A 13,344-nucleotide genomic window follows, 5' to 3' on the forward strand; every position below is an offset into this window, starting at 1 on the left:
TTTTATTTACATAAAGTTGAAAATCCTTAACAACAACCTAAAAAATAAGTGTAATTATCTCCATTTTACTTATAAGGAAACAAAAGCTTAGCAAAGTTAAATAATTTATTTAAATCATAAAGATAAAGTAGGGGAACCAGAGTTTGAAGCCAAAGTCTGATTTCAAAGTTAATGTTCAGCTACGCTATGCTAAACAGCCACTTGAAAAGATAAAAAACCACCAGAGTTGGGGGTATCAATTTTACTTTGTCAAATGACAAAGCTAATGATGGAAAAATCAAGCAACATAAATTTAAGGGTGTGACTCTGCCTCACTGAAAATCTAGCTGGCTTCCGTTAACTTACATAGAAGAAACTCAAGGATAAAAGCCACAAAATGTAACAGAATTTACGTGGGATGCCATATCTTATGAAAAAACATACCAGCTGTTATTGGTGAGCCTGTCTGTTGATAAGCATTTATTTGCATCTAAACAGTGATTCTTTGCATTGAGAGAACTGTGCTGCCCTGTCAAAGACTTGTTTTTATGAACTTTCCAACCACAAAAGTGTTGTTTGGTAACATGTCCTTTCAAATTAAAATGAGAGGAATGTCTACTCACTCCCTAAATATCAAAAACATTCCTTGTAATCACTGGAGATAACTGGGGGAGGTATGAAGACTGTGATGGGACATCCTGATTTAAAGTCTTTAATTAAGATAGGTAAGTAGGGAGGCAGGGTGGGAGAGGGAGAAAGAGAGAGACTTTCCCACTCATACTGCTTTCCCATTGGAAACTATTTAGGATGTTTCCTTCCTTCATTGATTTCTTCCATAATTATTGTGTCTATCATAAACGAAGTCCTAGGTTGGGTCCTGGGATTGGGTGAGTGGGTAAAGTAATCAATAATAGATTAAACATAGTTCCTGCCTTTTTTTCACATTTTTAAAAAAGACTTTATTTATTTGACAGAAAGGGAGATCACAAGTAGACAGAGAGGCAGGCAGAGAGGGGGGGGAAGCAGGCTCCCTGCCGAGCAGAGAGCCTGATGTGGAGCTTGATCCAAGGACCCTGAGATCATGACCTGAGCCAAAGCAAAGGCTTAACCCACTGAGCCACCCAGGTGCTCCTAGTGCCTGCCTTTTAAGAGTTCACAATCTAGTATGATAGAAAAGCAAGTCAACAAACAAATACTATGTCACAAGTACTAAAATGAAACTATATGCAAAATGCTCAATAACGGAGGAGAATATAATTCCATCTTGAAAAGTTAAAGATGATATATGAGTTGGATCATGAGAATAACTAATTAACAAAGCAGAGAATACATGAGGGGACAACCTTATAGACAGAGGGTACAGCTTACACAAGGGCACTAATTCATGAAGGAACTTGGCATCTTGTAAGCCAGTTTGTGTTGATAGGTAGCAGGCTGGGAAAGTAAATTGCAACAATATTTCCTCTGTCCAGAATCTCACCTGTGTTTTCAGATATCCAAATACTCCCTATTAGTCAAGAATTAGTTCAAATATCATACGCTCTAGGAAATATTCTTTGTGATCATTCCTATTGATCTAGCACCTGTGAAACTATTTGAGTATTTTTTTAGAAAAAATTTTAATTATGTTCAGTTAGCCAACATATAGTACATCATTAGTTTTTTATGTAGTGTTCAATGATTCATTAGTTGCATATAACACCAAGTATTCATCACCACACATACCCTCCTTAATACCCATCACCTGGTTACCACCCCCCTCTCTTCTGTAACCCTCAGTTTGGTTCCCAGAGTCCAGAGTCTCTCATGGTTCGTCTCCATCTCTGATCTCTTCCCATTCAGTTTTCCCTCCCTTCCCCTGTGGTCCTCCATGATATTCCTTATGTTTCACATGTGAGTGAAACCATATGATAATTGTCTTTCTCTGCTTGACTTATTTCACTTGACATAATCCCCTCCAGTTCCATCCATGTTGAAGCAAATCATGGGTATTCATCCTTTCTGATGGCTGAGTAATATTCCAATGTAAATATGACCACATCTTTATCCATTCATCTGTTGAAGGTCATCTTGACTCCTTCCACAGTTTAGATATAAGCAAGATGTTAGAAATAGACTTCAGGGTAGCAATCATGAAGTTAATAGCTAGGCCTGAAAAAAGCATTAGTGACAATATAGAATCTCTAAGGGCAGAAATGAGATCTAATCAGGCCAAACTTAAAAATGCTATGAATGAGATGCAGTCTAAACTGGATACTATTTGAGTATTTTAAGCACATTTATAAAGTCAGTAATGTTTTTTGAATGATAAAATCATTGCCTAACACAATGTTACTTACATTTAAACTGTATGTGTTAATAGTTCCTCAAAAAGTGAAAATACAATCTAACAATGGCACTCTAGCAATTCTACATTTAGGTATTCCATTCCTGGGTAAATAGCTCAAATAATGGAAAACAGGCACTCTACAACCCATAGTTATATACAGATGTTTACAGCAGCATTATTCATGATAGACAAAAGGCGAAAACAACCCAAGTGCCCATCAACAGATGAATGTATAAACAAAATGTGATATATTCATACAATAAAATATTATTCAGCATTAAAAAGGAAGAAAATTCTGATACTTGCTACAACATGGTTGAACCTTGAAAATATTATGCTATGTGACACAAAAGGACAAATATTGTGTGATCTGGATATATAAGGTTCTTAGAAAGTAGAACAGAGGTTACTTGGGACTGGTAGGAGGGATAATAGGGAGTTAATTATTTAATTGTTTAGGATGATGAAAAAGCTCTAGAAGTGAGTAGTAATAATGGTTGTACAACACTGTGAATGTACTTAATGCCACTGAATTGTACACTTAAAGTAGTAAAGATGGAAAATTCTGTTATGTAAATTTTACAATGATAACTTCCCAGAAAAATAAATTGTATATGTTAAAAGACACTACCCCAAATGTGTAATCTGAATAATAAAGGTGAACAAAAAAATGTATTTTTGTCCCTGGAAATAAATAGGAACCATCCAAATGAGAAGAAGTTAAAATCTACAGCTATAAATTAAAATGGTTAGGGCTTTGGTTAAAAGTTAAAAATATATTTGAAATGACTGGAAATGTGACATATCACATGAAAAAAATAAATTTACAAAGAGAAGAATTCATTGTCCTTTTCATTTTTATTTCTCCTTTTCAAATGGTGCATTACCTCCTGTTGATGTTCAAAGTCGTGGGATGTCGGTCTCTCCAATCCTTGACTATCTGTCTCTGACAAATTTTCTCCTCCACTGAGTTCAAGGGCTCCACTTTCTTCATTGGTTCCACTGATTCCCTTACCTCCATTGACTTCCTTAACTTTTCTTCCATTGCCTATATTGGCTCCAAGTTCTTCATGGTCTCTAATGGCTACACTGCCTCCACTAGCTACATTTTCTCCATGGCCTCTACTGACTCTCTGACTTCCATAGCTGCTGCAGGTCTCGTCTCCACCATCACTTCCATCTCTACCATCTTGCTTGCAGCTTCCATCTCTGTCATAGCTTGTTCTGATAACAAGATCCAATTAATGATAGAAAGCCACTGAACAAAAATACATTTGAAAGTCAGCAAATAAAACAGAATTAGGATGTATCTGATACATATGTACTATCTCTAGGAATGTTTTTGCTCTATATGAACACTATTGGTATGATATGGACAAGAAAAATACCCCTATATCTTGTCAATCTTAAATACTGAATTAACACCATAGCCACCATCAATTTCCTGACTGCACATGGATTGCAGATGGAAGAGAGCTTGCATATTTTATTAGGAACACGTGTTAGGCTAGCAGCAAAAACATGTTTTATTTTGGGGTGGTTGCTTAAATAATAGACTACATGCATTTGCAACTTCACAGCCACATAAATGATTAAGCCCATATTTCTGGCACAACCACAACATAATTGAATACTTATTTTTTGCAATTTATTTAATTTCTGTTAATTTTAACATGTGCCTTGATTTTCTAACATGTGTATTAACTACTTAGCTAAAGAATCCCATTTATTTTTCTATTACTACCACCAGGAAATTCAGTAATATAGATCTCATTAAGATAAGGTAGTCATTTATTTAGTTGCAAAACAGCAACCTTACCAAATGTCACAATTATTTTTTGCATTAAAGACAACATATCCAGGTACCTATGATAATCCTAAAAGCAAATTTATTTGACAATGAAATTCCTGGTAGATTTTTTTTAATTGACAAAAAAGAAAAAAATGTTGAATAATTTGTAGTCAGTTCTGCCATGTATATTTACCTAATAACATTTGAAGATTAACAAAACAATATATGGATTTCAATATTATAAAGTAAACAATTCTCCCACTGTTAATCATTTTTCTACAAATGTAAACATTTACTATATTAAGTAATCTTCTTTGAGAACATTTTGAATATAAACCATGTACATACAAATAAGAATACACTGGCCTGTTTAGAGCAGGAGATAGAAAGTATATGTATAGCAAACAACTGGTGGCATTCCAAAAATATCACTTCACTAAATATTACCACTTCTGGCAGTTGCTATGTAAGAAGATAAAATTGACTAAGTACTGAATTTAGTTATAGCAGTTTGCAGAATTCCAAAAATAATTCTGTTAGTACATTTCAGCCTAAGATTATCAAGTGAAAAATAAAGGTTGCAATTCATTTTTCTCAGCAAATTTGAAGATTTTATATGCAAATATCAGGGCTTCCTCTTACAGTTATTAAGTGGCACACTATTTGTCACCTCATTTCATATACTCACTGTGGTTTTAGAGGGTAAGATCATTAAGTAACATTAATTTTAATAGAAACATGAATAAATGGCAGTTATAAGTAACTTAATACTTGAATACTAATAAAATATAGTATACAAAAATTCAAAATTGTTTTGCATTAAAACAATTTAAAATCTATTATTGAAAATCAACCATTTATGAATATGCAAGTGCAATTCATTCATCCTCTTGGTAATAAAATCTGAAAGTAAAACAAAGGTGCAAACAGTTCTGAAATTTTAAAACTTTGGTAGTACAAATAATATAGAAAAACCAACCTTGGCCAACAAGGGGCATCATCATGATTATTGGCTTTGTCATCAATAGCTCCATCACTGTCATTATCTTCATAGTCTTCACCAACATCATTAGCCTGATCAACCTTGCTATCCAAGTCATCATTGTCATTGTCATGATCATAGGTGTCCTCATATGCATCATTAGAATCAGCATCATCACCATCAGTATCAGCACCAGTATCATAGAGTTCAACATAATCACCATCCTCTTCAGGTGGCTGAATGACAGGTGCAGGAGTTAACCAATCATTCCGGAAGATTTCAGAGAGTGCATTATAGCCTACCCATTCATTTGTCAAGTAAACAGGGGGTGATATTTTTCCTACTTTAAATCCATCTGGAACCTGTGTGCACAAGAAAGGTTAATGTAGTCTCCAGTAGCCTTTCATTTCCTTCTAAATTGGAAAGTTTCCATGCTGACAATATTTTAAAATATATTTTCAATTGAAGTGAAGATTTTTACTCACTAGATAAAGAAACATTTTTGTGAGGATGAGATGTAAAAACCCAAACTTCAGGCTATGATCATTAGTGGCCTTTCTGGCTCACACAGGGCAAGATTTACTCTTTTTTATTACCCCTACTTCTCTGCTGAGGAGTAGACATTTCATTTTGGTGACAGAGAATATAACAGATTATTTGGTGTTCTATAGAAGATATAGTTACTTTTTTCTTTTGTTTTATTCTCTGATATTAGGATTAACACATAGTCTTAAAATTGATACGTTATTTTCCAGCTTAGTTTTGTACATAGGTTGTCTTGAAGTAGATCAAACACTTCTAATAAACAAATTAATATAAAGCTACCTTTAAGTATGGTAAGTGTCATATAATCAACCTTTAGGCAATCTGAAAGAGATTGTGTATATGGTAGGGTAGGAGTAATTACAAAAATAAAATGAAATGACCTGAAAGCATAGGGCAAAAACAATTGGAAGAATGTTATATGCTATCAAAGGGCATTTTATTCCTCCCTAAATGTTTTATTTTTATGCATTGTGTTATCATCCAAGAAATTATATTAGATGAAAAGTGAACATCTAGCTTCAACTCCTTGATTTGAGATTAGCTTCTACAAAGACCTTTTTATCACTCCTCTGAATATATTGATAAAAGAATGTTAATATAAAATATTTTATGATCAACTAAATGTTTCTCCACTTCAAATTTAATTTCTAGATTTCATATTCTGCATACTCACATAACAATGGAAATCTATCTTTGTAAGATTAATTAAAGAACTGAACACTTTGACCTTTCCCTCGAGTGAAGATGAAAATACAGAAGTTGAAAAACATTTTTAAAAAACAGATAAATGTGTTAAGAGTTAAGATGAAAACCTACGTGGACATCAACCAGCAACTTCTGATCAATAGTGGAATAAGGCGGTGATGACTGGGACCTCCTCCAGGTCACAGGACTCTCTTCCTCAGAAGAAGAGTCTGTGGAATGACAAGAAGATATTAGTAACAGCAATGATTGCAGCCATTCCCTTCACTTTTATAGTGTACAGGTTTAATAACTTGGTATTTTTTCCTGTTGCCTTTTTCCATTCAGGAAATATCACCTAATAAATCCTCATGCGGCCAGGATCCTAGATTCTGTTTGTGGGGGGAGTGACAGGCTCAAGGTTTTGTTGTCTGTAGATCTATATGGCTTTTCTGTTCTCAATACTAAGTATACACTTGTTAAATATTTCTCTCTATCTGTGTGAGAAGATACCCAGTAAGACTGGTAGACAGTTGCATTTAAAAAAAAATAATAATATGTACCAAGAATCGGAAGAGCTAGGTGATATCACTGGGCTCCCATATTAACCAGTAGAAAAAGAGCCCGAAAGTGTATTAGAAGATGATAGATTAGACAAAATTCTCAAGAGGAGATTTGACCCTGCAATCTTAATCCCCTAATTTCCACTCAATGATATATCTTGAAGTATTTCAATAGAGTTGAAAAGCAAACAACTGAAAAGAGACAAAACTTAACCCTTTTTATAAAGCTAGGAATCTTTCTATAATGATGTTGTGCACTAGGACTTTTTGCAGTAATAGAAATGTTCTGTATCTGCATGTCTACTACAGTTGCCAGTAGTCGCACATGGCTAGTGAGCATTTGCAATATTGCCAGTGTGGCTGAGGGGTTGACACTTTAAGTTCAGTTTTAATTTGGTTAGTTGTTATAATGTGCAGCTTGATTCCATAGTGTAAATATTTCCATTTAAAATGCAAATTTAGGGCCCCCTAGCTGCTCAGTTGATGGAACATACAACTCTTGGATCTTGGGGTTGTGAGTATGAGCACCACACTGGGTGTAGAGATTACTTAAATATTTTTAAAAATCTTTAAAAAATGCAAATGTATCTGGATTAGAAGGATGGATTTTTTAATATTAAGATTTATGGTACAGTAAATAACACCTGTGGTTAAAATTCAGTGATAATATTTTGGGTCAGAAATCAGTAAATCTGGCTGAGTATACATAGAAAAAGCCTCACCAAGGGGTATTTACATCCTTGCTTATTTTTTTATGTGCTTGGATTTTAAAGACAAATAGTTCTATCCTTTTTTTTAATTTGCAGCCTTGCTATATATAGCCAAGGTGTAGACCTTGCAATCCAAAAATCATGTATATACATACACTGCTATCTTTTGAGTATATTATCTAGAACACATCCTAAAATTTGTGTATGCAACTTCTGGCATTGCACTTCTATGATTTATTATCTTTCTCCAGAAAACCGTTTTTTCTCAAGTCCCTGTGTGTGTTGTTAGGCTAAATAAGTTTGGGTGAGTGTTTGAGATTTTGAGGCAAATTTGTAGTAAGTTGTTCTGATTTCCTGCATAATAAAATACGTAATCTCATGGGAACTTCAAATGGCCTAGGTAGCACAAATAATAAAATAACAGAATTTTAGAGCTGAAAAGAACTTCAGTTATTATCTATCTACACAGAAGCTATCCCCTTCTCACCCCCTCCCAACCAATGTTCATGACTGCTTTGGAAACCAATCTAAAATTTCCTTATTTCAGAAAAGGCAGTATGAATAAATCTTACATTTTTAGGTGTTTGCCCACTATTAGTAAAATTAGTCCTAGCCAAACCAGAAAGGTTCTGGGGAAAATATTCTTAAAGTTACTTTTGTTTCAGGTTTATTTTATTTCTCACAAGATATTTCTGTATAAGAGGACACTATTAAAATATTTCTACCATTATCTGAGTCTCCCAAGAAGAATGTGGGTTTTAAGTTCAGGTCTTTGAAATATTTGACTTTGATAGAGTACAACTATATATCTTTTTTATTATTAACATTTTAATAAAATCTGTGTTCTACAATTTTAGATTGTAGATATCTCGATGACTCGAGAACTCATTCAGGCATTTTGCCCTTGCTGAATTTATTTGGATTGCTTAAAAATACACAATGCCAGATTTTATAATCTAAAGCCTAACTTTTGGCTCTGTTTATTTTAACATTTCAAAAATCTATTATTCATTTAAACTCTCAAAAGCACATCATAAGATAAAACACCTCTTTTGAAATTCATATCACAAATTGTGAAGTTATTTTCTATGATTTTATAACTTTTTCATGCATTTGAGTAAAAACATCAATTTGTAACATTTAAGGATGTTTATGAGATGCTGTATATATCTTACTTTGGGATGGTGAAATAAATGGATAAATAAAACACATGCCCACAACTACTCTATCTAATACTTCAATATTTAAAGTCTTGCCTATAAATTTTAGCCTGTTAGTCCTCTCTCAAGTTCCTTTCCCGTATTTTTCATACATGGTACAGAAATCAAAGTTGACACCCGCTCCCAGACACATTCCTAACTACTACACAACTTAAAGAAGAAACTTTAGAAAAATTATTTTCCATTTCTAAATGTCACCACTGACCACCCAGTTGCCAAATTCAGTGGCCTCTTGGTCTTAATTCTATGTGGCTTCCCTAACACTTTTGACTCATTACTTCTTGAAGTTCTTTCTTCACTTCTGAAATATAAACTGTTAAACATTAGCTTTGTGTTTTGACTGTTTAAACTCTGTGCTTTGCATTACCTGAAGCTGCTGGGCAGTTTTGAAGATTTTGCGAACTTCTTTGTCTGATGTCAATGGGCTTCTGAGATTGTTCCAAAACAGACTGCTGAGGAACACTAAATGAAAAGACAGAAAACCATACACCATGTCCCAATACTCACAAAGGGAATATACAGCTCAAAATCAAGACCAACAAAAAATTTTAGGTATATGGGTATATATCAAACTAAAAAGAAGTAGAGCTTAAGAAATATTTCAAATTCCCATTTTTCCTCAAATGTGCTATTTTATCTAGAACAGATAATAATTTCCAAAATATAAATAAAACATTTCCATATAGTATACATTTCCTTCACATATCATATTAATTTCTAAAAATTCAATAAACTTACTTTCAGGTAACATTCAAACATTATATACCTAGTAACACAGTGATAAATATAATAGTCTATGCGAGGATAAAAACAATATAAGAAGCTGTTATTGTTATGTCAAATATTCCACTATTATCATCCTGATTTGGCCTTTACATTTTTAAGTGTCCTGTTCCTGATTTAGATAGATGGATGGACATAAATATAGGAACTTTTTGTTTTTAATATTGAAATTCAGGGAATATTTAGAAAAATGTTTTTGGACCTGTGCTGTTAAATTTTATGTCACTTTGGAATTTCTATATAGAAAAGGCTTTGGTTATTGATCTCAGCCTAGAACAGACAAGAGTCTTTTGTATGATCCTAAATTTCAGAAAGACTCAATATATTTGTTATTCATAAATTCAAAAATCCTTTTCTAATGGGAAGAGCCAATTCCAGTTTAAAAGCAATATTAATTTTTATGTATTGGATTTTGTTAAAGATGTATCCCATGATACCAAAAAGATATACAAAAGTAAGCTGTTTTCTCCCTTTGTGGTCAGAAGGACCATGACAACTTATTCACTGAAGGCAGAGAAAGCAAAAGTTCCTAATCTTGCTTTCTAATTTTCCAAGATTTCTGCACACAAGTTAAGACTAAGGACATAAATATATGGGGTTTTAAATAATAATGAGGTAGTAATATATATGCTACATACCATCAACTCTATGCAATCTGACCATACAGTCCAGTATCTTGAAATAGCAGGTGCTCAATAAATATTTAGCAAATGACTGAGTGAATGAATATAGGCTAAGTTCTGTCCATTATAATCTGGAGTTGGAAGGGGTATGATTTTCAAGGAAAATCTACATTAAAATTTAGCTTTCAGGGGCACCTGGGTGGCACAGTCAGTTAAGCGTCCAACTCTTGGTTTTGGCCCAGGTTGTGATCTCAGGGTTGTGAGACCTAGCCCCATGTCAGGCTCTGTGCTCAGCATGGAGTCTGCTTCAGATTCTCCCTTTCCCTCTGCCTCTCTTGCTCGTGCTCTTTCTCTCTCTCTAAAATAAATAAATCTTAAATAAATAAACAAGTAAATAAACAACTTTATTTAGCTTTCAAATATAATGCTTTGCACATGACATCTAAAATATGAAATATGATCTTCAAAAATTACTGAACATCACCAATATTATAGAGATAAAAAATATAGTTACCAGTATAAAATATCATTGCTATAATACTGAGTTTTAGATTTGAGTTTCCCCATAAGTCATTTTAAGCTTGCCCATTCCATGGCATTAACTTCTGAAGGAATTGTGTGTGTATTTTAACATGTAGTACATATACATGATATTAATGACATATTACATGACAAAATGTATAATTGAAGTACATGATACATATAAAGTTTCACATCTTTTTCTTTTAAAGTACCAATTGAAAGCTGTCAAATAATTCATTGACATTTCTTTTATTAAATTGTGGATCTTATAAGCAAATTATTAAACTAAATGACACTGAGACTACAGTATATCTAAATATGAAATATCTAGTTAATGAATTACTGCAGTTAAGGTTTTAAATACAAGATGAAGATATCGCTAGTGACAATGTTTTCATTAATATTTTTTAGTTTTGACTTTACATAAAACTTATTATCAAATAAATATGCTTTAATTTTCCATGTGATAGTAAATAGTGAGTAATTAGAATATAGAAATCAGAGACACATACTTTGAAGAGATCTTGACACGGTGTTCACAATCCTGATTGTAAGGCTTTGAAGTAGATCTTTCTTGGACCTTAAAGACAATGAAATACTTTGGTAAAATTTTTTATTGTAAATTCCTTTGAGTTATTAATTCATGGGAAAATGCTCTTCTTCATATAAAGATAGTTGACTAAAAATCCAACTTATGAAATCTGATTTTCATAATTAGGTTGTATTTTCATAGTTACTTATAGTATAACATTAGAACTGCTTAACCATATTTTCTCATGGTATCCTTGAATTTTAGTATAATAACAGATTTTGGAGATTATATAATCAAACACTCTAATTTTATTTTTGAGAAATCTGTACCTCAGAGAGGAAAAATCAACTCCCTAAGAATTTTACATCAAATTAAAGAATATCTATAATCAGAATGTAGGTCCCTCAACTGCTAATTTAATGCTCTTTTTATGTTTTCATATTACTTTTATATCAAGTCCAAATTTATCACTCAGAATTTAAGCTCAAAGTTCTCACTCACTCACCCTTTTAAGGTAACTCTAGATTTTCAAAAGTTGTAACACACATAAACACATCAATAAAATGTCTTAAGTGTCAAAAGTGTCCCACCTTCAAGTAAGTATGTTGTTTTCGCTTTACAATTGGACTGTAATGTCATAGTGTTCTAATACTTTTTCAATTCTAAATGATTTTGGTTTCTATTAATTGTTCATTCATCTAATATAGTAAATACTTGAGAAAGAGCACATAAAATGAGCCAGCATCCATCAGTAAGGCAGATTTAATTTCTGCCAACATTAGTAGATAGGACCATGTAGTAATCCCTCACCTCATTTAGTTTTATATCATTAGGTTTCTACTTAAAATAGTTTTTAGTTAACCAAAAATAGGCTATTTTGACATTCAACGAGGCAGTCACAGTAGCTTATATAGAAAGAAAAATTAAACATTTTACATTTTTAAAAAAATTAAGCATTTTCATGTTGATAAAGTCACTCTATAGTTTCTTGAAACTACACTAAATTTACTACACTATTTTCTCTCTACGTAGTGACACATCAAGGTTGTCTTTAAACTCTAACAGACACTTGGATAAGAAACGAAAAATGTTAATTGTTCATGTTCTGCTAATGAGTGCTTCCAAATGTAACCAGATATTTGGCAGTATGCATGATAAGCATCTGACTTTTTCCACATTTGATTCAGATACCTGGCATCATATTGACCCCATCTAGGCCTCTTGGTTTACGAAACTGATCTCAGAAAGTTATTGACACTAGTAAACCAGAGACAAGGATTACTCAGAAAGGATAAAGACCAAAATTAAGAAAATTAAGAAAAGCTAATGCCTGATATGAATTGGCTGTTTTGGTCCAAAAAATGGGAAGATGATTTGTATGAATAGCATATGTAAGGAAAATGATGCATTCCAGAACAATCAGGCACAACTCATTATATTTCCTGCTTAAAATCTCATGCTTAAAGGTAATAATTGTTATCTAAGAGTAGGAGTAAAGTCATAATTTAATAAGGCAGAGAGAGAGACATAGGGTCTTTTGTAATTAAATAATACGACCCAGCTTATGTTCCTTCTGCCAGTGGTTAGTAATTATAAAGCGATACTCTGTTATTCACTTCAGAGGACTGTTAGTATCAGAAGTAACATATTTAAAAATGATAATTGTCCATGAAAGACATCATAAGACTACCCCGAAGCATCTAGAAGAAATATAGTCATCTGGGGCCCTTGTGCTGATTAAGAACAACAATGAAACTCCTGACCCACTATTAGTAAGGCAAGAATTTCTGAGTTCTTCACCTAACAATCTGCTCATCCTTAGTGACCAAGATATTTTTAGATGGCTAGCTGTTAGGAATGCTGGATGATGATAATAACTTGTCCACATGGAAACTGAAACTGCAACTTGGGCCTCACCAATACCCTAAGCTAAATGCTGTTAATATAGTTGTGAAAACGGAAGTCAACCTGGACATGAGGACTGACTTGATTATTCATATAAGTGTAAAAAAATAAACTACAGGTGAGGAGTCAAGATGGCGGAGAAGTAGCAGGCTGAGACTACTTCAGGTAGCGGGAGAT

At 33.1% G+C, this 13,344-nt stretch overlaps 1 protein-coding gene across 1 annotated transcript in view; it reads right to left on the minus strand.

Moving 5' to 3' along the window:
* The window catches only part of LOC111161307 (Nik related kinase), a 137,518-nt gene that overhangs the window by 21,658 nt on the left and 102,516 nt on the right, over positions 1–13,344 (minus strand). The window contains exons 15-19 of the mRNA XM_022524898.1: positions 11,243–11,310; positions 9,170–9,264; positions 6,445–6,542; positions 5,080–5,444; positions 3,196–3,532 (exon numbers count right to left, since the gene is read on the minus strand). Coding sequence (XP_022380606.1) covers positions 3,196–3,532; positions 5,080–5,444; positions 6,445–6,542; positions 9,170–9,264; positions 11,243–11,310 — 963 coding nt within the window. The remainder of the gene's footprint in view (positions 1–3,195; positions 3,533–5,079; positions 5,445–6,444; positions 6,543–9,169; positions 9,265–11,242; positions 11,311–13,344) is intronic.

The sequence above is a fragment of the Enhydra lutris genome, unplaced genomic scaffold (genome assembly GCF_002288905.1).
Source record: "Enhydra lutris kenyoni isolate GAN:26980312 unplaced genomic scaffold, ASM228890v2 scaffoldscaffold83, whole genome shotgun sequence".
NCBI lineage: Eukaryota > Metazoa > Chordata > Mammalia > Carnivora > Mustelidae > Enhydra > Enhydra lutris.